General features: G+C 45.1%; 1 protein-coding gene across 5 annotated transcripts; it reads left to right on the plus strand.

Annotated features, from left to right (window-relative positions):
• The first annotated feature begins 9,982 nt into the window (after nt 1-9,982).
• On the plus strand, nt 9,983-23,006 carry NDUFAF6 (NADH:ubiquinone oxidoreductase complex assembly factor 6). 5 transcript variants are annotated; one of them, XM_026050040.1, is made up of 9 exons: nt 9,983-10,025; nt 11,224-11,323; nt 11,891-12,013; nt 15,370-15,426; nt 17,010-17,112; nt 18,300-18,433; nt 19,379-19,480; nt 22,418-22,474; nt 22,860-23,006. In XM_026050040.1, the coding sequence occupies exons 2-9, from the start codon at nt 11,261-11,263 to the stop codon at nt 22,986-22,988; spliced, it is 768 nt and encodes a 255-aa protein (XP_025905825.1). In that variant the 5' UTR covers nt 9,983-10,025; nt 11,224-11,260; the 3' UTR covers nt 22,989-23,006. The 5 variants fall into 5 exon arrangements, with proteins under 5 accessions (XP_025905825.1, XP_025905821.1, XP_025905822.1 ...); XM_026050036.1 differs by having other exon boundaries at nt 10,005-10,021; XM_026050037.1 differs by lacking the exon at nt 9,983-10,025 and having other exon boundaries at nt 11,263-11,327.
• Nucleotides 23,007-27,250: the final 4,244 nt, after the last annotated feature.

The following is a 27,250-nucleotide window of genomic DNA, read 5'->3' on the forward strand; positions in this document are numbered from 1 at the left end:
CTGATGTATAGGGGTTGCTCCCCATGGCTTCTAGTCGTCAATCTTCCAACCTAAAGCTCCTTTCTCCTTTAAGGTTCTCTATAACTCTTCTGTTTCAGCAACCAGAGAATCACCGTAAATCACCTTTCTACATCTCCCCCTTCTGTGCTCTCTAGGGGTGTTTTGGCATTGATCTCATTTGCCCTGAAACTCCTTTCTCTATTTTAGCTGCATTTAATTAAGAGGACCATTTATAACGCTCAGAACAGAGCTCTGGATCGCTCAGATTTGCAAACACGTGGGTTTCAAAGGTGTTTTAGCAATGCTCTAGGATGCCACATCACCAGGCAAGGAGGGGTCAGTGAAAAGCAGAGCCATTGCATTTTTCTAGCGAAGGCTGCACATAACCAGCCATTCTGTGTGGCTCCTAGGAGGCATTTTCGGGGTGGAATGTTTCCCCTGCCACGGGAGAYGTCAGCATTAAAATTCCCATGCACACTCGTATCATCAAGTCCTCTGCGGAAGATCCTTCCATTTCCTGCCCAATTCTGTCCCCTCTCCCAGGCCCCCGGGTCTGACAGATTGCTTGGCCGAGCAGAGCTGGGAGGGACTGGCTTCAAGAAATGATGGCATTTACCACTTGGACTTTTTCCTGCATACACAGACCCCCCAGAGGCTTGCTCTGAAACTCAAGGTACTGCAGAACATGGCACGGAACATACATAGACACTGCGGCGCATGCCCTAGTCATGGGCATGTTGAAAAGATAGTTGAGGGACACGGGGCTCCCTGGGCCGGTCCCCGGGGCTGGCAGCGGATCCTGATGTGCGGGAGATGCAACCCCCTCCAGCTGCACCAAGGTAATGGCACCTACGGCCACCCCCAGAAGCAGGATCTGGCGGGTCATTTTCCTCACAAAACTGKGTGCCCACAGATCCTGCCTGTTTTCTGCCTGGTCTTTGCTTCAGGCTTTTGTTTCTGGCTGTGTTCCTCCCAGGTCACACCAGGTGCTTCCAGCCTCTCACACAGGCCTGCCCCGTTCCAYGCCGTGGAACCCGCGCTGCACTGTGATCCGCTGCGTGAGGAAAGGAAGCCCGAGCGCAGGGCAGAGAGCAGCACATCCCCTCGCCCTGTCCCTGCCTTGGTCCTGGTCCCAGCTGTGCCCAGTCATCCCGTCCTTCAAGGCTACTCCAGCTACGTCGGCCACCTTGGGTCCCTTCACCTCCCGCCAGCTCCCAGCTCTCGCACATCCCACCCCGGCAGCAGACCAGGTTTCTCGGTGGAGATGTAACCAGTGAGCAGAAGGTCTAAACTGGCTTTGTAGGAGGTGATCGGTGCCGTGCTGTAACCGCTCGTGTGCCGCCCAGCGCAGCGCGTTCCTCAAGCTCATCCTCCAGGAGCAGGGCAGCACAGGGACTGCCGCAGCCCAGGCTCCACTTACTAAAATAAATAAGTTGGGTATGGGATGGGTACCTCAATGTGCCGGGACCAGCCAACAGCACAGGGTGGCACAGGGACTGGCTGTGTCCTCAGACACTTCCAGGAGCTGCCTGCTGTGCAGGATCTCTTGCCTTCCTGAGGCAACCTGGGGCCGACTCRGTTAAGCAGGAGACACAGGAAAGGSAGTGGACACTGCTCCTCAGGGAAGGCTCTTTTACCCCTCTGCAAACTACACTATATGGGAGCACAGGAGAAGATCTGAAGTTCCTTAGCTCCTGCCAAGGCCCGCCAGYGGGAAGCCTTTCATATACACGTGGATGGATATGTGACTATTTACATTTATGCATATAAACAGAAATGTACTTGATATGTCCCAGCTTGAGCTGTGGGGGTGGACTAGACGATCTCTAGGGTCCCTTCCAACCTCTAACATTCTGTGATATATGATGGTTTTTAGGCATTTGTCTGAAAAAATATACAAGGCGTGTGAAGTTGTAGTGCTGTTCTCTGAGAAGAAACTCGTAGGGTTGGGGGTGCTCCTGCCAGGCAGCTAAGACCTGCTCTGCCTGGTCCTCGCATGAGGGAGCGGGATGGAGCAAGAGGAGAGGGGCTCCGTGCCACGAGCAGGGAAAGGGGCTGCCCCTGAGAGGCAAAGAGCAAAAGACTGTGGGGAACCACGGGGCCCTTGCACATCTGTAACTTTTGAGCAGGTTGCTGCTAGCCTCTGGTTTACATATGAGCTTCCAAGGTCTTGTCTCATCCCCAAGCCTGGCACACGGCCTGGCCGCAGGAAGGTGGCAGCCCCACCCAAGGGATCCCCATTGTATAGGGAAGTATTTCTCGGAGCCTTTTCCTGGGCTGTTTTGGGCCCTGGCAGCAGTGCCAGGGCTCTGTGCTCCTGCCAACAGAGCCGTGCGGCTCTGCCTGTCTGCCCCCCGGTGCACCTGGCCCCAAGGAGCTTGGAGGGCAGTTCCAGCTCCGGGGCAGGTCATGGGCCCGGCTCCAGTGACTGTAATGACGAGGGATCCCCTCAGGCTACCCCTTCTTCACAMTGCAGAAGGAGGAGGTTCTTGGCCTGTGTCTAGTGCAATGAAAGTGCCCGAAACACGGTCACCATGGACTGTGGCAGAGCGACCAGTTTATGGATTATCCTCAGTACCTGACACGGTACTGCAGGCCAGGGTGCCGTATCTCTCTCAGCATTTACAGATACACAGCCCACACATGGCACAAAATCCCCCCAGCSCAATATGCCCCAGCACACACTGAGAGAACATTGCAAGAACTTTCCTGTGAGGGTGACAGAGCCCTGGCACAGGCTGCCCAGGGAGGTTGGAGTCTCCTTCTCTGGAGGTCTCCAAACCCGCCTGGATGCCGCCCTGTGCGCCGTGCTCTGGGTGTCCCTGCTGGAGTAGGAAGGTTGGACTGGATGATCTCTAGAGGTCCCTTCCAACCTCAACCATCCTGTGATTCTGTGAAAACATGCAGGAAAATACGTGCTGTCTCTTGCTTTGGCAAAACGGCCCTGGGCGAATTCCCTTACGAGTCAAGCTCCAGGACAAGGGGACATTTCTGATGCCAAGCTCTACCCCCTCCTTGCTCCGAGGCCCAGGGCAGCAGGCGGGAGCATGTCCTGCCGGCAGCGCGAGGCGGAGGACGAGCAGCCCCGCAGACAGGGCCGCTACCTGGCAATACTGAGCGCTGATGGTCTCATCCCCTCCGCCTCACGCGGCCAAGGTGCAGAGAGGCCTCGTGGGACGGCTCCCACCCCATCCTGTGTCCCCAGTGACACTCAGTATTGTTGCGCACTCCAACCTGCCCGGAGATTTCAGCACTGCAGATTCAAATCAGGAAGAACCGCTTGGCCCAGGGCCCGTGAAGSGTCTGTCACCCTCAGGGGCGGCTGTCGCGGACACTACGTGTAGCCACAGGCACTGAGTGCCATGGATGGGGACGAGACTTCAGTCTCTCAAGACTTCAGAGACTTCACTGCTCCCTCCTGCGAGTTCCTAAAAAGGCACAGGAAGACGTAGAGATYTCAGGAAAACACAAGAGGCTCCCGGAACAAGTTGTTCTGGCTCACTGTCGCCTTGCAGGCGAAACACCTCCTCAKCTGGCCCTTTCTGCTGTGTCCTTTCTTTCCAGACCTTGCACGGACTGGCCACAGAGCTGTAACTTCCCATTCTTCACCTTTGTCTCTCCACCTGGTACCAGTGTGGTTTGCAGAGGTCCAAGCAGRAACAGGCACACAAGAGTTCCCAGCAAATACAGCTGCCTCTAACACAGCCACCACAACAGTTATCGCTAGTTTGGCTCTGGTAAAAAAATATTCACTTTGTGGGTTCCATTGATCGTTGTATCTGCAGTGGACTTCACCTGCACGCCCCAAACAAGTCTGTACMCCCCCAGCTTCCTCCCTCTCTCATCTTCCTCCCACCAACCTCACAGGAGTGTCAGCCAGGGCAAGGCTGGCCCCGTGCTGAAGGGACACAAAGCCCTTGTCCTTGCTGGCCCCAGAGGCAGCGCTGCTCCCTGCCCGCCCAGGACTGGCGGCTTTTCCCTTTGCGTGCTMCTTGCTCCCAGTGTTTGTCCAGGGAGCACAGGTGGGACATATCATTTGGCAAACTCCCTGCCAGCCTTTTACAACCAAGATGATAACAGGTGCGAGATAAGGGACACACATAAAACCCAGAGTTCATTACAAATACATTTGCATCCAAAGCAGCAGCAGCCGGCCTGGGCTCAGCTTTATCTCTAAGGAAAGCTTTCTGAATTCCATTCAAATACTCCCTGTATTTGCATACGGACCTGTGTGTGTCACCCCAGGCAACAAGTGGGGCAGAAATGGTGTTTGTGCAGCAGATACGTGGGGCCCTCTCACAACAACCCGCGCTTCATAGGATGACTCTTGAAAAAGCAGGGCCAAAACTTTGCAGCAAGTTTTTTATCCCCAGAGAGGGCTTTTTAATTCTTAAAATCTCATCTAAAATTAAGAATTTTAATTCTTAAAATCTCTCTAAAATCTCTCTGGGCAGTTCTGATTGCTAAGTCCTTGCAAATTTTGGCCCCAAATCTGCTTCTGGCTGTTCCTGTGCCCAAGGAACACGGCAAAGCCGTGGAGAGGTGTGCGGCTGGAGAAGGTTGTTAATCTCCAAGGAGGAGAGAGGTTACACAGGGTGAACCAGGAGCTGACGTCACATCTTTACTTTGATTTACTCTTCAGAAAAGGCCTCCTATTTTACTCCATTAGCTACGAAGAAATAAGAGACCACCCTAAAATGTTAGGTAACCAAAGTTGCACCACCTGCATACCCACCATCTCACTAGCGAGTTTCCAGTTTGCATCAGGAATGACTGGAAGGGGATCATATCTGGCCTTTACTTGATGGCCCAATTAAAGGGAGATGACAGTCCCACCCATTTTACTGGAGGCGAGGGTCCACCTCACAGAAGATCACTGGGGGCTTCAGAGCACCTGAAGAGCAGCAATTGCTGTTGAGCACCRTGGGGATGCTCACAGCTGGCAAAGGTGGTGGTGGATATGGAGGAACAAGCTGTATCCTTCCACTCCAAGGGCCGTCACCGCAGCTGCAGCACAGCCAGGAAGGGCATCGAGGTCCTCGTGCTTCACAGACCACGGAGARCTTTGCCTGCTATTGCCACCAGGATACTGCCTTTTACAACCACATGTGCCTGAAACCGAGGACTGAAAGAGCAAAATGGTCATAAGAAATAACTACRAACCACAAAACTATAAAACAAAAGCAACAAATGCAGCAGGAACCATCTGGAAACCTCTTTACTGCAACATCCTTTTGGAATTTTCTATCTGCTTTGTAATTGAAGACCTCGATGTCTAATCCTTGTAAAATGGGAAAAGTGTGCTTCAAAGTATCCCAGTGCTTGTTACCACATGCATCCACGTATTACTTGTGGCAGCAGTGAAACTACTGCAGCTAGTCATGTTTTGTTAGTGTTAGTTTTTTGTTTCTCTTAATCAATTTTTTTTTTATTTTTTTACTTTTAGTAGCCCAGGTGAAAATAACTACATATGCCTCCATACTTTGGCATGGAACTGGCCAGGAAATACTACACAAGGGTTTCCTCTTCCCTTCCCTTCCCTTCTGGGAAAAATCCAGAATTATTCAGAAGCGAGAGAGAGAGAGAGGTAAAAAAAAGAGAGAGAGATAGGAAGAGAGTATGAGTATAACCAATAGACCTATCAGATCACAGTTCAAATTTCTGCTCTTGCCATCACAGATTAGGAACACGGGGGTCAGTCTCCCTCTCCCGGTGAGTATCACATTCCCCAGCCCATCAGCTCTTCCAGGGTGGATCTCCCTCTCTCTTGTTCCCTTCTCTACGAACATTTGTKGGGGCAAGTGTTTTCATATAAGCAAACGTCCTATATGCCAGACTTTGTGTTTGGCTATCATGGGATAGCTGAAGGTCCCTTTTTCTCATGTATATGTTGACAAGAAATATCACCTGGTCAAAACTAGCCTGAATGTTTTTACAAGGCTGGCTATAATTGCTATGTTTCCTGGCAGACCCCCTTCCCTCCCCTGAAATTCCCTRTTAGGACAATTTTAACTGAATCATTCCTCCTGAAACCAGCCTTTGCTGTCCCTGGAATTTCAGCCCTGGGAATCAAGCTTTATCTGARGCGTAAGTTTGACAAAACACTTCAGAAAGAATTAGGAACGAGAGATAATTATCCTTTGGCCTTTGCAACAGTGATTCGAAAAGGTGGTGAAATGAGCTCTTTAACACCAGGATACACTAAAAATAAGACTGTGTAGAAACTTCTCACTAAGCTTAAATATTCATGTACCTTTTTAGAAATCACCCAATAAAACATTAAATCACTATTTTCACTGCAATGGCAACATAGAAGGTTAACTTAGGATCACTACAGACTTGAAGAAGCCTTTTCAATTATTTTACATGATATATGAAGGATTTGTTTAAAGAAAAAATAGTTGTATAGTTGTTTAATGAGAACATTACAGGTACAGAACAATAAGAAACAAACGTCAGTGTACTGAGAAAGAGGTCAGGATTGTTTTTTTATGCAACACCTAGTTTATTCTTTCCTTACCAAGGGTTTAAATCAGTTTAACACCCTTTTGGTTCATTCTGAGATTAACAAAAGTTAATATTTTACAAGATTTATTTATAATACTCTTGAGGTTTAGAGTATGTTTATGTAACCCTTCTGCCAGGAAYTGGCAGCAGCTGAAAGAGCTGGATTCATTTATCTAGGGGTTCTCTGTGGAAACCTAAACAACAGCAGCTTCAGCCTCCACCCAGAAATCTGCCCAAGCTAAATGACCTCCTTTGGGTGCCCTGACAAACAATAAAACTGCTCACGGCAAGGTTTAAAACAAGGTCCAGAGCTTTTAGCCAAAGAGAAATTTAGAGATGAAAAGGGGAAGAGAGGGACAAAGGGAAGATGAAAGACTCATGATTGACTCCTGAGAAGATTTTGTTGTTTTTTTTCCAGGTTTAAATGCTCACCATGCTGTAACATGAAGGTCAGTGCTGGCACCAGGAGAAACAGAGAGGCCGAGGTGGAAAGGAAAGCTGCTCTTGGTAACAGCTAGCCAGTAAACTGGGCTGGCTTAGCGTTAAGATGGAACAGCTCAGAAACGCRGTGGCACTTCTATATTAATTTGCTGGATTATGCCCATGGAGGCCAAGCTGGGAGGGAGCCTGTGCTCTACGCRCCACCACAGAGCTAACACAACCGCTCTGTGGGACACACAACACTCACTTTGCTTCCAACCTGCCACCTCTCCACCTGCTCGCTCTCGGCAGCWCTTCCCCATGGCCTCACGGCCACGGAGAGGCTGCCGCTCAGCCTTATCTCAGATCCTCCAACCACGGCAGTTGGCCAGGTCAGTTATGTATGTTGGGTTATGTATGTTCAAAGTTATGTATGCTGGGTTATGTATGTTCAAGCCTTGCTTTTACACATTCGTATATCATGGAATCTTGGGCCTTATGGCTGCGTTACGTCCTCCACAGTGGGCGGCCTCACCGGGAAAAATCCGGGTGCGACTCTGGAGCCCCCAGAAGAGGGAAGAGTTTGGGAGCACTGCCTTGCGACAACAGCTCTCCCTGCTCTCCTGACAGCCTCCAGATGGGCTACGTGGTGTGAGGAGCACCCCAACCAAGATGAGGAACCCCATGGGGGCAGCCTGCTGTGAAATGGACACACAAGGAATGTCCGACTGCACATGGAGATCTGGGATCATCTCACAACCCACCAGTGATCCCTCCGGTTTGGGAAAACAAAACAAAACAAAACCCCACCAACCAACCATCAACCAAAACACGCTACGAGATCCCGTTTCCAAATGGGCAGAGGGCTGCAGCCCGGGGCACCCGGCGCGCGGGGTAAACTGAGGCACGGGCGGCCATTTGCAGGAGAACAAAGGGCTTCATGGCTCCCCGCGAGCGCCGCGCTCGCATCGCGCGTTCTGCAGTGCCACCTAGCGCCGTTTCCCTGCCGAGCCTTTGCCGCGCGCTCCCCGCGGCTCCTCGGTGTTTCCTCAGGTCACCCCCAGGCCGCGCGAGGCGGCGGGAGCCGCCACGAGGCCGCCCCGCCGCGGCGGGAGGGCGGAGCGCGAGATGGCGGCGGCCGCTATGGCGCGGGGCGGCGCGCGGCTCCCGGGGCCCTGCGGCCTCCTGCCCGCCCGGGGCGGCCTCCTGCGCCCGCGCCTCGGCGGCGGCGGCGGCTGCAGCGCGGCGGCCGGGAGCCGCCCGGCGCCCGGCGGGGAACTGCAGTACTGCGCCGAGCTGCTGCGGTGAGTGCCGCGGCCGCCATGCCGGGGCCGCCCGCCCCGGTGCCGCCCGCCCCGGTGCCCGCCTCGTGCGGGACAGCGCGGGGCCCCGCGGCGGGACAGCGGGGACGGGGTGAATATCGCGAGTGGGCGAATATCGTAACTGCATTCCCCTGTTTTCTTTCACAGCCGCTTTCCTTCTGCTGTGCTGCCCGTGCCAGTTTGCTGGCCTTCTGCTTGCGGAGGAAGGTTATTGAAATGACGCTTTAAAAGTCGTTGGTCTTCCTGGCCGCTTGGGAGATGGCCAAGTTTGCCAAGTATTTATTGGAAAAAAACACCGTAAAACCCCGAGCCATAGCAGAGGGAATCCGGCAGCCAAAGCGGCCTGTGGGAGCCGTGCGGGATGCCGAGGAGGCCCTCGTGTGTCCAGGAGCTCTGATTTGGGTGAAACCCGAGGTGCCTTCCTGGCCGGGATGTGTCCTGGACCACCGAGCCGCAGGAAAAGTGAAACAAGTTCTGCATAAAAACAGAAACATACATTTTCTTGGACACAGTTACCCCAAATTATTGGTGAAAGCAGGGAGAAGGCTTCAGAGGGTATATAATAATGTAGTTTCTTCACAACTAGGGGAAATACAAAGGTATATGGAGTGAAAATCTTTCAATTGACTGAGAAGCACCGAGTAGCAGCCAGTCTCAGATGTGCTTCGTGTCCCGCCTGTGCTTTAGTGCTGAGCTTCAGGTTATGGCTGCAGTTTTCCTGGTTGCCCTGCCTGGGATTSAGCTGGTCCTAGGAGATCAGAGACCATGTCGTGCAGTTAATATACACAATTAAACGGCTGTCAGTAACAACTGACTGAAATTGGAGGTAGGCTTGGAAAGCTAGTGTGGTTGGGTGTAACAATCTTTAGTGATTTTTTGTTAAAACAGATTTTATAGAAAAAACAAGGAAACATACACAAGCATTCAAAATCATTTATGAATGCTTTTGGCACTTTGCTATAATTTAGTTGGAGTTACGTGGTAGCTCATGTATTGTGTGAAAATCATTTTAAAACTGAGATGAACAAGTTGGTATTCACACAGAAACAAATCAGTTCAGGCAGTGCAAGCACCAGCAACTCTCCAGCAAAGTTTTTCCCCTGTTAAATAAGTCTCTTAAAAGTAGTTTAAAGCTGTTTCATTAAAAATATGTTTCCCTTGTGGTTATTGCTTTTGTCTCTTGCCGCTTATGATGAGAGCAGGCTGGAGGACAAGCTCATGAGTTGATGATATAGGGATTTGTAATACAGAAGAAATTCTCAAAATGCTTTATTTTTTTCATTATATTGGAAATCTACTAATGGTTATAACCACATTTTCTTACTTTTGCGGTTAGGGAAAGGGAGGGAAACAATTGAAGTACTTAATATCAGACTTAAGTTCTCTTCCCTCCTTTCTTCATTCCTTTAATTCATGAAGAGAATTGGGGTGGAACATGATCTGTGGCAGTAGGAATTTTATTTTACASACTGGAGGTTAACTGAAGGTTACAGAAAATTAATTTGTTTCTTTTTACTAAAAGAAGAACTAAATTGTTCCCTTGTTGCTGAAGGGAACCCTGTCACCATAACATTCTTTTTTTTTTTAGATTTTTTTTTAAGGTTCTTTTTTCTACCTCTAATTTTTAAAGTTAGGGCAACTGAAAGTGTTACTAGAGGGAAGAAAGACCTTTCCGCTGCAGTGTTTGATTTGTGCACTTTGCTTCAGTTGTGTATTCTGCTTCCTTCCCCTAGGTAGTTGTGTTTCTTCGTTGTGTGAACGCCCCAGTCAGAGTGAGTAAGTAGAACTAGGAATACCTGACTGTAAACCTGGGAGTTCTGCCCATCATGGGCAATACTGATTGATATTACAGGCCCCCTTGAGAAAAAATACTTGGTTTTGCTTTGCTAGCACTTTTCCTAAAGTGTCTTATTTGAGGGAGACTTAATACATCTGCTTTTTGTTATTAGTGTGGCTTTTAAAGCCTACTAAAATCCACAGATATCATTTGCTCTGTATGCTTCTGGATTTGCGCCTGGCTCTGAAAGTGGTTCCCAACAGTTAGGAAAACTCAAAACATTTGCTAGTTACCAGCTGCTCTGCTTTGTAGGGATAAAAAAAACCCACCTTAAATCTGATTCTTTTTTTTTTTTTGTTAATGTTAAAAGAAGTAACTCTTACTAGTTAAAAAACCCTTGGTTTGTTTTTGCTGTTTTAAGCTTATATTCAAAAGAAATATGAGCACATGTAAGAATGGCAAATTTAATGAAAATGAGTAAATATTTTTGCTTTAACATCCTGCTTCTCAAATCTTGAGACTTCATTTGTATTTGCTGGTTTTCATAAGTTACCAGTCTCAGAAATTACGCAAAATTACTGCTCAAAACTTGCACTTGAGCTTTCCTAGGTGACCGATTGTTTTTAGTAGCTGYAGTTAGGTGGGATTTTGGAGTTTATAACCATGGTGTAGAGACTATTCTTGACTTAGTGGCACACCCCAGTGGCCAAGCAAAGGTCTGTGTCTCCAGGCTGGCAGCAGGTGACCTGCAGCAAAGCTGCCACCACAAAGAGCATCGATGCGTTGGATGTAATTGCCAGTAAGCAGAAACTTACTGGTTAAGCACGCGGTCTGCTGCCGAGCACCAAAGCACAGTCTCTTAAAATAATGTGGTTGATGTTTAGCAAAGAAGGCTGGAGATTGGACAATTTGGATTCTGTTTGCCGCGCTGCCACAGGCTTGTTCCATGCCGCTAGCTAAATAACTTGAGATCTGGATTTGAGGTGCTTATTTTCCCTGTAATGCTCTGAGAGTTCAAACTGCATGCCCCCCTCTCTAGGAGTTTGCCTTATTTTAAAACRGGCTTAAAAATACTGTTTTTGTGAMGTTTAAGTTCAAATATAACTTACTGCTATTATACCATAAGTGCTAAGCAGTAGCATGCCCAGTTTACATTGACCTGTACATARAATATGTTTGGTGTTTGTCCTTTTATAGGAAGCGTGACTACGAAGGCTTTCTGTGTTCTCTGCTCATGCCCGCAGAGTGCCGAGCTTCTGCTTTAGCCCTGAGAGCTTTCAACGTGGAACTGGCTCAGGCAGGTATTAAAATACATTTCCAGAATTTGCAAATGTGAAATAATGATTTCAGCATTATAAATGCTATTAGTGGGTGGTAGTTTGCTGAGGTTAACCTTTCATGCTACAGAGGGCAATGAATAAGTAATCCACTGCAAACCTCTGCTTTTGAATGACCCTTGGGGCGTAGCCTCCTACCGTGCATTTTGTTTATGAATTTAATTTTTCTGCTTCGTGTTCTGCATTTCAAAGTGCATAAATAATAAATGATAACAAAGAGGCTGTTGTCACTGACACTGTTATGTGATTGCCTCAGTGTCCTGGCTCCAAATGCGAGGGCTCAATCTGATAAGTGCAGCTTAATCCTGTCTGTAGAAGGTCAATCAAAAACTTGGCTGATATCATCAATCCCAGGTCTTTGCCAGCAGGAGGGAGGCCTGTAGATGTATTTGTGAAGAGTAAATGTGAATTCCAGACTGAGCACTTTCTTATCATGTCTGGTKGTGTCTTGTGTCAGTCTTTTAAGAGTAGATAGACTAAGTGTCTTAACGGTGACTGCAATTTCACTCCATGTATATCCCTTTTAGATTAAAGACTCCATAACTCAAAAGGCTACAGGTTTGATGCGAATGCAGTTCTGGAGGGATGCAGTGGAAAGTATCTACTGTGATAAACCACCACATCAGCCGGTTGCTGTAGAACTGTGGAAGGTAAAATATGTTTTTGTTGTCCTGGTTTTTGTTGTCCTAAAATTCACTTGGCTAAAATCTAGCTTTGAGAAGTAACATCATTATTTTGTATATGCTGTGTTGCACTGTTAACTGCATTATTTGGTATAAAAAAGGTGATGTCAAGGGTGGTTTTTGATACTGTGAGTAACCTAAAATTAAACAGCAAAGTTGGAGCAAGAGGATATTTAGGGAGGGTCTGCTTGGAGGGTCAGACTTCTGCGAACAAAGTGCTTTTCTCTTGTCTCCTCAGGTGAAGGACAGAGTAAGTTCTGGTAAGCTGTAAGTTGATAGCAAGTGAAGTGTGCAAGTAAATTGTCCTGATCCTGTTCTGGTGCTAAGAAGATTAAGCACTGGAAGAACAGGGCACTAAGCACAGGGGATGATCTAGCAGGTAGTGTGAGGGAAAGCCCGAGACTTTCATACCTAATTATAGGAGATAATAGGGGAATCCTAACACTCTCTTTTTCCTTGCTKGAGAGTTACTTAGTTACTTTTATTTATCTATTATGTGTTTTGCACAGAGTCTAGATCCTCTTTTTGTGCTTTGAGTAGCAAGGAAGGTACTTGTGACCTTCAGTTTATGTTTACCAAGATGACTCTTTGTGAGTTCAGGCAGACCCTAGAATATCACAGGTAACATAGACCTGCAGCTCTGCTGTATATGGCTGAAGAAGCAGAGACTTGCATATATATTTTTTTATTTCTGGTTTTAGCTCCTATTGACCTGTTCAAGGGATGACCGAGGGTCTGAAGTTAKTGTGAATGGATTTCCCCATGGTGCTGATATAAAATCATAGAATAATGTAGGTTGGAAGGGACCTCGGGACACCCAGTTGTGCAGCTCCCCAGGGCTGTGCAGGGCTAACTTTGGGTCGCATCCAGCTGAACACTGACTACCTTCGTGCATAGAAATTCCAGGTGTTGCTAACTTGATGACTTTGGACCACAGCCTGTAAGTGTTGGAATCCTCAGAAGGAGCATCTACTTAAGGCCTTGCTCTGCAAGATGGGAATTTGTATTTAAGCTAATGATTTTTGAGCTCCTGGACAAGAAAAACTGCAGTCTGCCTGGAGCTAAACAGCTGAATGTTGTTAACTTTGGTGTATGGACCTGCTGAAGAACAGGCAGTCAGAACTCTTCCTTTGAATGAACTTCGGCAGTGCTCGAAGTGTGACCCCTTCCTCGCTCGTACTTCATTGCACATTTGAAGAAGTGAGCATTTGTTACTGTTTATCAACACTTTTATTTTAATTAAAATGTAAATTAAAATACCTATTAACTAAGAGAAAACATAGGCAAACTCAAGAAGTAAAACAAATGTCTGTATCTGTTAACAGAGTCACTCCCTGGAAGAGCAAAGCTGTTCATAGGTGTATGCAGCTCAGATAAAGTGTGGCCTTAGCCACAACTAAGTGGCTAAGAGGAATTAAAGCTGAATTTGGGGTAGGTGTTTTAACACAAATGTTAGAATGTGCCATTGGTATTTTTGCCTGTCGATTTCTCTGGGCCTTTGCTTTTTATATCCTTTATCCTTTTATATCCTTATATCCTGTCTTGTTCCTGGGCAGCTTGCCCAGGAGGAACAAGACAGTCTTCTCCCGAAAAGGGCTGTCTCCTTTCCAGGGAGGAACTTGCTTTAGAGCAACTTTTGATTCCAAAAACACTGTCCCATGCAGTTACCTGACTAACTGGGCTACAAGTTAGATTTCAATATTACTGTAAATTTTCTTTCCACTGCTGCTTATTTCATGCGGCTTGTGGGTTATGTATGTGAGGCGGAAATATTTTACTAGCAGATGAGAAGCTTGTAACAGCCATCATTCAGGTTTAGATCATTCAGTATTCAGATACAAATTACACRTCCTTCCAATAAATAAGATTGCTTTTCGTACTCCTTTCTTTCAAAACGAAAAGTGATTTTTAAAGTAGAAGAAAGAATTGGTCTTTGTGTGGTAAGTTTTGCCCTTATATACGATTGGTCTGGAAGACCGGTATGAGACAATCCAAAAGGAATTGGTTGTGAAATACGATCTTGAGAATTAATTTAAAAAATGTATTTTGGGGAGCACTGCTAGTTCTGAACTGTGCAGAACACTGAAGCGAACAAACACCACAGTCTGTCCTGGTGACCTGTGCTCTCAAGATGTGGTTTTATTTCCACATGTCAGCAAATACGCTCAGAATGAGCTGTTTGAGGAGGGTAGCTGCACAGCTGATCGGTAATATCGTTGTAATCCTTCAAAAGAAGGATTTGGAAAGAGGTAAATACCGCCGAGCTGTTAAGAGAGTTAACGTGTCTTTTGGACAGCACGTTGTGTGACCACTCTGTTCTCACTGCTGAGGTTGTATGAAGAGCAATCTCTGTTTTCCAAAAGAAATACTAATTTGTCATACTAAATATGTTCCAAATACTTTTCATATTCCAGAACAGTCAAACTTGGATTTCTGGGCTTTTCTGTTGCTTAAGAATGCTTAAGCATTCTAGTGCTTAAGTTGAGCAAGGGAGAAGGAAAGCTGGCATCTGTATCTCTAGATTTTGCCTTTTTGCACAGAGTAGTTGCTCAAGCATAAATGTTGAATCAACAAGGTCTATTCTTGCAGAATTTGAAAAAAAAATGTACAAATGTAATGGATATAAAGAATTAGAGTTATAAAGAAGTGAGTTATGAAAACCAAGACTTTGAAAAGTCTCCTGAATTTTGTGGTGAGTATTCAAGAGTGTGTTTGTACCCTGGCTGATAGCCTGGCCTGCAAAATTCAAGGTATCTTGGAGAGTTAAAAGGATTGATAAGTTGATTGAATGTGGGAAGGAAGTCAAATCTGAGATGAGTCAAAAGCTGAATAGATGAGTATGAGATACTATAGGATAACTTTTAAAACAAAATCGTGTATTATATTGTTAGTGTTGTTTTTACAGTGTGTATTGTTACAATTTACAGACATTCTCTTGAAATTTTACATGAGGATTCTTTCTTTTTATTGCTTGGCTCTGGAAGAAACTCTTTGCTTTTTGGAAAGCAAACATAGTGATTTGCAGCTGTTTTGTGGGAAAGGATGACACCATGATGGAATGAATTGCTTTCAAAATATTTTTAGAGAAATGTGTTTGTTTAGATGTCTTGGTGCTCAAGATTTCAGCTTGTGTGCAACACATGTAATAAATATAAAAACATTTTTGAATTTGAAGATTTCCTTTTTCCACTGACTTGGCCCTTTGATTTAACCCGATGCATACAATCCTTGTAAGAAAAGGATTATCTAAAATACATTTAAGCCTTCAGAATGCAGGACTGCCATCACTTTGTAAGCAGTAACCATGAGTGTTTTATTTTCAGGCTGTCAAGAGACATAATCTAACTAAAATGTGGATCATGAAGRTTATTGATGAAAGGGTGAGTATTGGCCGCCAAAGGACAGTTTTATTTTTTGTCATAGCTGTTTTTTCCCCTTAATTTTTATCTGTGTGTGTGTGTAGAACTGTAGGTTAAGGAATATTTTTTTTCTATTTCTATGTAAGAATGATACTGTTATATTTACCTTTTAATTCTCCCTTAGTGCTTTAATGCATGATCTGTGCTCTTTTTGGCCAAAATAGCGAATTAAAAGCTATTGTTTATTTTTGCTYTCAAAAGGATGTAGCTTGCTAGTCTGTATCTTTGTTCCCTGTTCTGGTAACCCATGTATTTGTGCGCATGTTTTGTCTTGCTGGCCTTTATTTCTGCTGTGAAATGGTAACCTCTTGAGGAAATCCATTTTTAGTTGTACTTAGGCAACTTTCTGTGCATATATGAGGGAAGCTGCGTCCTGTGAAATTAAATAGGCCTCCAAATGTGACTATTTTTCAATTAAGAATTTTAGAAAAATGCATCTTTTTAGAAATAGGAATTAAGATGTGCAGGTGATATGTACTGTCTTACTTAAAAACATACAGAATGCATATATATTCCCAAAATGCATATATGGCATCTCTTTTTGCTGTTCCAGTCCCATCCCATCCATTTATGTAATTTTATTCTTCCTCCTATTTTTCTATTACCATGTTAATTTTGCACCTAAATACTCTTCTGTTGTGGTGAGTTGTGGCTATAAAACCTGTAAAATGCACTGCCCTGCCTGGACTTTTGTGCCACGAGCTGCTGCTGCTGCCTGTTGGGGCTGGGAAGGTGTCACTAAGCAGCCCTGTGAACCAGGGCATTGAAATGATGCGAGTTTTCCAATAATTGTTCCTTGGGGGAAAAATGAGAAGAAGAATTTCCCTGGTGCAGTTGTGCTGCTGCCAGCCGTGCCTCGAGGGCAGGAGGGAGCTCCGGAGCTTCCTAGCCAGCTTTCCTGCTGCAAGTAGCATGTCAGGAAGACAAGTCCCGAGAAAATTGCGGGTCAATGGCTTGTGTGTCATTGTTAGGAAACAATGGAGGTGTTCTTTTCTTTTTAAATCTAAGACTGATACATTTTAACCACAAAACCCACTAGGACAGGAAGAATGACAGAAGGTGTTAGATTTTTGGAGATATTTTCATGCTACTTCAAAGCCTGAATGTGATTTGATGACTAGATTTTAGTGCATGTTTTGAAAATCCATTACTGTTTATCTAAGTTTCTCTCACCTGGTTAGCAGCTGAAGCAATCAGCATTGGCAGCACRCTAGCGTAGGAATACCAATACCATACGGTGCTTTGTTGTGGCTGTGTCTGATTTTGTTTCTGAAGAATTCTCTGACTACTTGTTATTGCAAAAAGTTAAAATAGATGCATTGACTGGACCTTTTTGCAGGTGCATGCAGCAGTTTGGTTGTACTAGACATGCTAACTAAGCTTTAATGACCGTTTCTATCTCTTTATATTCTTTCTATCTTACCTTATTTTTGATCTATTTTAATCAGCTCAACCTAACCCATTGTTGTAAATTTGTACAAATAGCAGTTATACTCACMTTTTACTAGAATCTTTTATTGGAGCTCTGTGTTTTCAATTTGCAGGAGAAAAATTTGGATGACAGACCCTACCGTAACCTCCAAGAACTTGAAAAATACGCAGAGAACACTCAGAGTGCKCTCTTGTACCTCACCTTGGAAATGCTTGGTAGGTGGCTTCCATTTTTTCCTTTTGCTGAAGACTCTCTCATTAGTGCTGCTGTGATGTTTATTACTGCGAGGGTTTGAAAATAAAACATTCTTCTTCCATGGAAGTTTAATTTCAGTTTGGGTGTGAAAGCTCTCTTCTTCCTAGAAGTAGGTTAACTATCAACAATGCAGAAAAAAAGCAACGAAGACTGCATGATCTTTGTGRTTTAGAAGTCATAGAAGGCAAAGTGTGTCTAATACTCCAGGGAAAAATCTCTTCATTTACGGTGAAGACAAGGACAACTTTTTTGGTGGGTGTTGCATCATGGAAATACTCCATATGTTGGTTCAGGTGTAAAAGAAGAGCAGGAATTAATACTAAGTAGTACTAGTAGTGTTTAATTGTGATATTATTGTTGTGTTAGAGTTTTCCTGTTGCTTGTCAGAGTAGCCTCATGGAGGCTAGTGCTGAGGCTGAACCATAAAAAGAAACACTGTGAAGACAGATGTATGTGGAGCACATTCTTCGTAGGAGGAAATGAGGAAGGGAACCTGTTACAGCRTCTGGGGTTTGCTCTCCCAGTGAGAATTTGGTAAAATGTTTCCTTCTGAATGTCTGGTCACTGAAATTCAGGGCAGTAAGAAGAACTTGTCTTCCATTCTGGRAGGTATTTTCAGTTCTGAGATCAGTTTTGCTTGGGTCATTCTTGATACAAATCACATCAGTTTCTTGAAAAATCTTAGGCAGACTCCAGACTTCCTAGGCACTCTATTATCATTCTTAAACTTTTATATCTAAGGAAGGTTAAATATCTAAACAAAACCCCCCTTCACTGCATATTAAGCATRGTACTTCTGTGTCTTCTTTCACAGATACTGAGAAATTAATTGAACACAGCCATTTTCTTGATGTTCCCCATCAGTTGTCTTCTCTAGGCCATTTGGCTTCATTTCCTCACAGGTCATGCTTGCTGAACCTCTAGTGCTTTTTAGCTGCCTTAGAGGCAAAGTGGAAAGACATCAGGAGCATGTTTCCTAAAAATAGCTGTGCAACTTCATTCTCACAGATTTCAGGGGGTTGTCACTTAATAGGCTTGGTCCTGTGCTCTCTGATTCCTTGTGTGAGTAGAATTGCAGGCACGCTGGCAGAACAGCCTGAGCATGCATTTCTGAGCGTTTCTGAACCTGGTATTTCTGACCTCGTAGGTGTGAGGGACATCCACGCAGACCACGCAGCCAGTCACATCGGGAAGGCACAAGGCATAGTTACCTGTTTAAGAGCAACTCCTTATCACAGCACAAGACGGAAGATCTTTCTTCCCATGGATATTTGTATGTTGGTAAGAGAAAAGATGTCCAAATTTTAGTAGTATAGTGTTTCTAAATGCCTTTCAGCACTGAATATGAGATAATACTTTATTAGGTCAGAAACAGCACACTTTCGAGTTATTCATATAACTGTTCATATCCGTGTAACTGTTCGAGTTATTCATATAACTGTCTGTTGTTCCCCAGTGATCTTGCCCTTGTCACCGTTTCAATGTTTGGTATCTCTTGGGAGATGAGTGACCTGTGGAAACCTCTGGGTGGGGAGTCATTTTTTTACTTTTTTTTTTTCCTCCATTAAATCTAGTAGTATTTTCTCTATAAAATTTGTCGATACACATTTATGGAAAGGGACTTACTTTCTTCCATAAGGAAGCCCCATAAGAAATACTAGGTATGAATCAACTCCCCTAATTTTTCTTCACTGCCTTTCCATAATGCTCTGACCTTTCCTTTTACATCCATCAGCTATAGGCATATGTTCCTGTGTTGCTGTAAGAGCAGCAATTCTGAATATGCCATAACCTCCTCTGCAGTGGTCACTGTAAAGAAAATACCGTGTTCTTTGCAAGCGTGATGGAAGAGGGTGGTGCTCGCCAGGCTCATGGTCAGGGCCTCATGAGCCAGTCTGGCTGCTTTGTTAAGCAGAATAAAGTCAACAAGAGTTAAGGTTTAAAAACAGGCGCCTGTGTAAACTGATCTAAATGGCCAAAACTTCAGAATCCAACTCGGTTACTCCAACAGACCACAGAGTCTTCTGGGAACTAGTGCGTGCAAAGATGGTCRGTGCAAAGGGGGCCTTTGAATTTCTTCCCAAATGACCGACAAGAGGCCATTTCAGCTGTGTTAGCAGGTTCCTGCCGGGGACAGGTGTTTGGGATTTCTTACCTTTGCAAACCTAGAATGGAAACTTGATATTTTATAAGAGTTTTTGTTTTGGTTTTCCTCCTCATGTCTAGCATGGAGTTTCACAAGAGGATTTCATAAGATGCAGGCAAGAGAAGAATGTGAGAGATGTAATTTATGACATTGCCAGCCAGGCACACGTTCATCTAGAACACGTGAGACTCTCCTTTTCTCTATTTTTTCATATTTTTTTTCTTTTTAAATAAGTTAAACCAATATTATTCCTTACAGGAAATCATGAYGCTGTGTTGTTAGAAGCCTTGTAGTTCTACACTTTACTTGAAATAAGTAACTTTATTTACCCCAGCCAGCCCTGCCCTGAGCTGCAGCAGGAAGGGCCTTTTCAGGTTGTTTGTTCCTTCTCTGGYACGTAACAAAGAGACTTGGGAAAGAGTTTTGTCTGCAAGACCCGGGCAGTTCTATTTGTTCTCCTTTATGCTTTGATTTTAGCCCTGCTTTGAGTTGCTTTTTGGTATGTAGTTCAGAATGAGAACTGTGCTTGTTCAGCAACRCTTTGCTCAAGAAAAGTGGTCGGAAAATAGACCCCTTGTGCAGAGATAATTTTGTCATTACGTATATATACCATACCCCTAATATCTCCATATATCTGTATCTCAGCCACAGTATTATGCATGGTCACATAGTGTTTTCTGCAGTATAGCCTGATAAGCCCATCTCTGCTTTTATGAAAGTAAAATAAAGGCTCCCTGGTTTATATAGTTAGTGGTTAGTTGATTAGTATTTTTATTCTTTGCAGAAAAATGTGTAGCCTCAGGCTTTATTTTTAATGCAAACTATGTAGAATTTGCATTTGAGACATTCCTTTGGTGTTCATGTTTAACCTGATAYATCTCAGTTTTGTTGTCTCGTGTTCAAGGAGGAAAATCTCTACTCCATTTTTAGGGCTAGGAAACCAAAAGGAAGAGAAAGGAAAAGGGACCACTAACTCTTTGAGGTTCAAGCTAAAACCTCGTTTTTTGTTGTTTCTTTTTTGTTTCGTTTTCTTTTCTCATTCCTTTTTTTTTTTGTCCCAACCCCTCTTCCTGCAATCACAGTGCACGGAACTATTGATTTGGGTTGTTCTTGCGGTTCTTGTGGCTGAAATGCCAAGTGTCTGGCCTGAGATGTCCCTTGTTGGGGTGGTAGGCACAGAAAACGACTGATTTACTGTCCTGTTGTTTAAAATGTCACTGCCCGTGTTGCGTGGCAGGTCTGGCACAGAAGCAGAGAGAGGGTTGATGCCTTTAGGGCTCTTCAGGTACTTTGGTCCTGAGATTGGGCTTAGCCCTGTGGCCCCCGGCTCCCTACGAGCCACCGGCTTCCGAAGACAAAAATCGGAATCCTCTTAGCCCTTCCCAGTGCATTCCCAGAGCCCTGGCCAGGCTACGTGCTGGGAAGGCCCTATGGAAAATACGCAGTGGGATCAAGTAATTGGACACTCTACAGAAAAGCCTAAACACGAGGAAACCCGATTCTGGTGGCATCAGCCTTGTGTTCGGCTTGGRTGTTGAGCTTGGCCCTTTCGGAAAGGGAGCTCGTTGGGCTGCCCTGGCTTCTCCTTTTAAAAATAAGGAAAGAAAAAATACTCTAAGAACCACATGGGCTTCCAGCATCCATCCTTACCCGGGAAGAATCCCAGATAGTGGAGGATCCCTGTAGGAGTCCAAACCGCTTGTCCTGACAGTAGCTGGCAACAGTAGCAAGGTGTTAGTCTCCTTAATCAGATGGTCTTTTTAATGCAAGGATATAGATACTTTTTCCGTAATGGATGCAACAGCCATCTGCTGGCAGCAAAGGACTGGGTATTTYGAGCTTTGAGATGATTGCAGTGGCCTGGGGGCATTGGCTGCTTCTGTTACTCTGCCACAAATCTCCGGGTCGTTTTTCCTGCGGGCCTGTCCGGCCACTTGTCCTCCCTCCAGGTTGGAAATGCAGGGTAGGGCTAGCCCAAGATCTCCAGAGAGGTTTTAAGAATCCCAGATTTTGCCACCAGCCGAGCGCGTTTCAGCAGACGCAATAGCAGCCCTCAGCCCTTGCTCAGAGCCAGAGGAAACCTAAACCCCTGATCAAGTCCAAGGGGTGTTTGGGAAGCATCTTGTGTTGATCCGGCCYTTAGTCTTGGCAGGAAAGTTTGAGGTGGGCTCAGCTCTTCCTGCTACCCTGGCCCTGACCGGCAGAGGGCAAAGCAGCCGCGCGAAGCTTGCGGTTTCCCTCAGGAATTGGGTATTTCATTAGAATAAAATTTAGTATTTCATTAGAAAAAAATTTAGTATTTCATTAGAATGAAAGCATGTAACAAAGTGCTGGGTCCCTCCTGGTGAAGTTTCAGCCTGATTTCCTCAGTTGTCTGGAAAGACCAATAGAAAAGAAACTTGTACATACTCACCAGTGCTCTTGACGGCTTTTTCTATGTGTGGCTTTGTATCTATAAAAAAAAAAAGGCAATACAAAGGCCTTTTTAAATTAAATGTGTTAATAAAATGCATGTATTAATAAATGTTACAGCAGCTTTCCTTCAGTTCCCCGTTAGATGCAGCTGAGTTTGTACCTACATGTGGAGGTTTGTTTCAGCTGTGGTTTAGCCTTTGCTTCCATGCGGATTGKGAGGATCTGTGGCACTGACACCCTCCCAGAGTCCCAAAATGTAAGTGGAGGGTGACTGAGACTGGAAGAGCAAGTCGAGTGCAGGGGAGTGCGTTTCTSGTCTTCCACCATTTCAATCTCGGGCTGCAAAGAATTATTTGATGCTTAAGAAGAAAAGATAAACCCTATTTATTAAAACCAAGTGCAGCTCAGAATTTTGCACAGATAAGGGAGGCCAATTTATGTTGTTATGTCGATYGTAAAGCTGAACCTTGCAGGCCTCTCCCAGTACTGTGCACTTTCTATGTAGTTACTGTTCCATACAGTGAGGGATGGTGCTGGCCTGTATATGATGAAAAAATACAGTCGCAGTATATCAAACWTTAGAGAATGAAACTTGTAGTGTATTCGAATGTCTCTAGCCATCTGTATATATATTTAAAATGTGAAATGCTAGATTGTCTTAGTAAAGATATATATATATATTTTTTCTCCCTTTTTTCTTCCAGGCTAGGTCTTTCAGGAGGAAAGTTCCCGTGAAGGCAACTCCTGCTTTCCTCTGCACAGTGAGTGTGGCTCCCTGCGGGCTGTGCTCGTGGGTGTGAGAGCAGCAGAATGCCAAATTAAGCCCTGTTCAATAGTGCTTGACGGGTCTAGTTGGTTGGGGGATGTAATACCTACAACTTCTGAAAGTCACCGTGCTGAAAATCATCCGGGGGTGCATAGGGAGCTGTCKATTTATCATTCGTCAGTTGGTTTAATAAAAGATAATGCTTCTGTTAACGAACCCTGCCTTAAGCTTTAGGACACGAAGCTCACKCCACCACTTATTACAACAGGCAAATTGGCAGGCTCTTTTGCGTCTATAATTCAGTTTCAAATATTCTCTTTTGGCATAATGTCTAATTATTGGTGCGGACCCCATGGACTAACCTTTTTTTTCTTTTCTAGGTTGCTTTAGAGGATTATTTATGTAATATACAGAAAGTGGACTTCAATATATTTCATCCAAGCTTGCAGAAGAAAAGGACATTATTACCATTGCATTTGTATATTAGATCTTGGAAAAAAACGTATTAAAATATTCTTGAGTTTCAAGTTGCTGTCTTTTTTTCTGTAAAGTGACTCTGTGTGATGGGAGGKCAGCTTTCCGAACAAGGACGGAGGGAGTCCTTGTACCAGTTATTGCTTAGATGGGTTATACTCACATGGGTTTTATCTCCAGCCTGGCCACAGAACTTTCCTGCTCTGCTCTTAGCTCAGTTTTATCTTTCTTCTGCCCCAAGAGACTTCTCTGCTCTTGCCCACAGCTGCCACTGCAATATGGGGTCAGCGGCACCTATGGAGGTTTCCCTGCATGTCTCATGTTATCYTGCTGCACGGTTTCCCTGATTTTTCTTCAATATTCTTAAAAAAAAACCCTATTCCCGAATGTTCCAGGTCATTTTAGTCCCCTCTGTCTCTCTGCAAAGAATTTTTTTGTGAGAAATTATTRTGAATTTTGTACTCAGCACCTCCTGGGATGAAGTTTGAGTGTGAAATATTTCTGACTTTATTACTTGGTAAAAGAATACTTCCTAACAGCATCCAACTTGAAGCAACTRCACAAATCCAGTAGTTTCCTCTGCCATCATCCTTTTTCTATTAAATAGCTTTTTTCCCCAGACTTCTTTTTAATCAGAGTTAATCTCCCCAGATGCTTGATTGTATAACAGCATCCTGTATTTTATTGTACTATGCTACATAGTGAATTTTTGAGAGCAAGATTTGTGGCTTTTTTAATCACCGAGTCTCTCAGGACTGCGGAAATCCTAGGATCCCAGTATTAAATCCTTCATTCAATGAGTTGTTCTACATGTTTGCAGTTGGTTTGACAACAGATCATGATTAAACCAGCATTTTTTCTAGTCCCAAGTAAGACATTTTTCCTTCGTGTAGCCGAGGACCTTGGATTCTGTATCCTTAGGGGTGCAATAAATGAGGTTGATGGGAAACGAGGAGAACGTGTGCCAGCTGCTGCCGTGCAGGCGCGTGGCGGCTGCTCTCTAGCAGTGCCGCCCTGCAGCCGGGGCCGTTTCTCAGGGCCGCGGCTCTCGCTCCTCGCTGGCCTTGCTGAACCTGGCAGSGGGGTGTGCGGAGAAGCCGCTGTTTCCCTCCTGAGCCGGTCCCACAGCTCCTGCTGCCCGGGAAGAGCAAAGGCTGCGGCTGTTGCTGCGCTTGCCCRGGGGCGTTCGAGCTCTGGAGGAGGAACTGCCGTGTCCCAGGCCACCTCCAAGCCTAGCCTAGGCCAGCTCCTAGCCCAGCCTAGCCAGGCAGCCCTGGCCTTCCTCCTGAAGGAATCGCTCTCCGTCAGGTCAGCTCTTGGCAGGAACTTGGGAACATGAAGATAGAGGGAGAGGAGGAGGAYGGAGCAGGGTAACCAGGCCATGGAGCGGCTGCAGAAGACCTGCCATGTGGTGTGCTGAATGGTTAGCGTGGAGAGAGAAATGTGTCACTGAAGCGGGAAACGGTAAAATTGAGGTAAGAAGAAGTTACAATTCCGGTCACAAAAGAGTCTAGAGCAACTTTGGAAAGTAAAGCAGAGCTTTGAGTTGCAAGTGAGAGGAGGCCGTTTCCATAAGCAGGATACGGTGCCTCTGTATCCCTCCTCTGTAGTTGTGCCTGGTCCTGCCCTTCRGACCCTGCAGATTCCGTGTTCTGCTTCATACCTTCAAACAAGGGGCCGCTCAGTCTGTCCGCTCTGAAGAGTGTTACCCCCTTTGGTGGCACTTGGGGCTGTGTGAGAAGCTCAGTTCAGTTCTGGTAATYGACAATCCCACGTTGTTCTCAGGGAGCCTGCCCTGGCAGGACACGGCGCTCCCCGAGCGCGGCGTTGGCTTTGGACAGCGATGGGGAATTGTGGAGAAGCAGCAGGCTGCTCTGTTCCCTGCCTGCACAAGTGAACCTGCTGCTCAGGTTGGTGGAARGCTCAGCCCTGCGAGACGCTGGGCCGCTGTGCCAAGGAGGCAGCAGGGCTAAGTGATACAGATAGCCAGAAGAAAACTTTTTTTTTCCCCCCTCATGTTATACCTGGAATTTTATTGTTTTCAGAAAGCAAACTTTAATGCGTTTCATGTGTGGAGCTAATCTATCCAACTTTTCATCCAGAAGGAGATACATCAGCGAAAACTGTAGTATTTTTGTAGAGTGAGTGAAAGACTGAGTCAACAAATGTGAAACCGAGGAGGAATTTAGCCCCATAAATCACATAAATCACATTGCAGGTTGTCCYGCTGCTGGTGCTGGAGGCCACTAAGCTTTGCCGACATCTGTCTCTAAAAGCCTTGAGGAGCCCGGAGCTGGATCCGTGGGCAGGTGCAGGCTCATGCGGAGGCTCCCGTGTCTCTGTCCGTTCTGTCCCACTCGGCTTCCTGAGAGCCCCTCCGCAAGCCCAGGGGTGTCAGCAGGACCAGCCCCTCACAGGCCCTTGGTGGGTGCCTCACAACAGAGAGGTCCTGCCTGGCTTCCTTCCTGGCCTGAGGCCTCCTGGAACCCACAGGAGCACTCTGGGGGGCAGGAGGAGCAGCCCTCYAGCTCCAGAGATGCCCAGGGGCATCAGTTCAAATCAATCAAATCAATCAATGGGCTACTGGGCTCAGCTCTTGGTTCAGCTTCATGGTTCCTTTGGGAAGAGGTGAGAGGAACTGTGARACTACAGCCCTACCCGGGGGGTTGTCCTCTTCCAGAGGCGAGCGCTAAGCCCTGGTGCCTCCTTCTGTGCCTGGGAATTGGGTGTTTATGAACCTCTAGGATGTGGATCCGGGCCTCAGTCTGCCGGAGAGCTTCCCTGCAAGCTGTTCCTGAAGGAGGGGAGCTCTGGGCCTGTTTTCCTGCCAGTTCAGTCAGATGTTGTTATCATTGCTTAAAAGAAACCCCCCAAAACCCTGAAGATTCAAATACAGCCTAACATCTGTTTGTCTTCTTCTGATGTCAGGAGATGTAAAAGCACCCTAAAGATTTGTCCATATGTATTGAGTTATTGCTCATTTCTGTCCCAGCTAAACACACAAAAAAGGTGTTCATTGACTTAAACCATAGCTCGAAAGAGGACAGTTTAAAGAGGGAAATCCAAATTTCAGCTTGTGGTTTATTCAGAAATGTTCTAAACTTTCAGTGAGATAATATGCTTCAGACTGAAAAACAAACAAACAAAAAAGCTAAACTTTTCCAACTCTTGGAAAAAGTGGAAAACTTGGAACCAATTGAAATTTATCTCTTAAAAACAAAACAAACAAACAAACAAACAGCACCCCCTCCCAAACTATGCTAGATTAATWTCCATCCCAATTATTGGGAGCTGAAGTTAAAAAATAACACAAGTAGTTGCAGGGACAGTAAGAGATACTGAGCTATAGAAAATAACTCTTTATTTCTGGTCTGGCTTCTGAGTGTGTCTTGTCCAGGTGTGGGCTGGCAGTTTGGCTGTGGAGAGGACAAGATGTTCCCTGCAAGAGAAGGGAGCTTCCGCAACCAAACCGGGATAAACCCCAAGTGACTGATGTTCTGTGACTGAATTTGGTTTTGTTATGAACATAATCGCTCATTCTGGCTATTACTTTGACAATTTCTTCCATTACCTTCGATATATAATATGTATGGCTTCCTCATCAGGATGAATTCTCATCAAACTAAACTTCAAACACAGATGACAGAATTTCTGAATCCGCAGGTTTGCTTTCTACTGTAGATATATGGATATTGGCTCTCATGGTGTATATTGGAGCAAGTTCTTCACTAAGCGGCAGGAAGTTATGTTATTTTAAAGCAGGTCCCAAAGATTTTGCAAACATACATTATAAGCATCTGCACCAGACACACAAATCCATAGTAAAAATGTAGACTTGATAAAGTCAATTCGACTTAGAAAACCAAGGTGTTTGAAAATCATTTACAGCAGGTTTCTGTAGTTCAGATTTGGCCCTAGTTAACTAGTTATGGATCAGTGGCAAATCAGTGGATTTGCCGAGAAGTGACTGATCAAAGGTCAGCAAAGAGGCATAATAATGTTTCAGAAGAATATGAAAGATCAATGTGTGTAAAAATATAAGGCACCAAAACCTTAGAAAAAGTATATTTACACATAATATAAATAAAACATGCTCATATGTGATACTATATCAGTATAATAATTTATATCTTGATTTTTTTTCAAAATCAAATGACAATGTTATGGGGGTAAAAAATTGAAATAGATTAATTATTTTTTTTTTATTGGTGACTGTTACACTTAGTTTTGATTGCAATCTTTAACATATGAAGCCCAAACATCACAAAACAAACAACAACAACAACAACAACAACAA

This window comes from Nothoprocta perdicaria, unplaced genomic scaffold, assembly GCF_003342845.1.
Source record: "Nothoprocta perdicaria isolate Ctin4 unplaced genomic scaffold, notPer1 scaffold_64, whole genome shotgun sequence".
Taxonomy (NCBI): domain Eukaryota; kingdom Metazoa; phylum Chordata; class Aves; order Tinamiformes; family Tinamidae; genus Nothoprocta; species Nothoprocta perdicaria.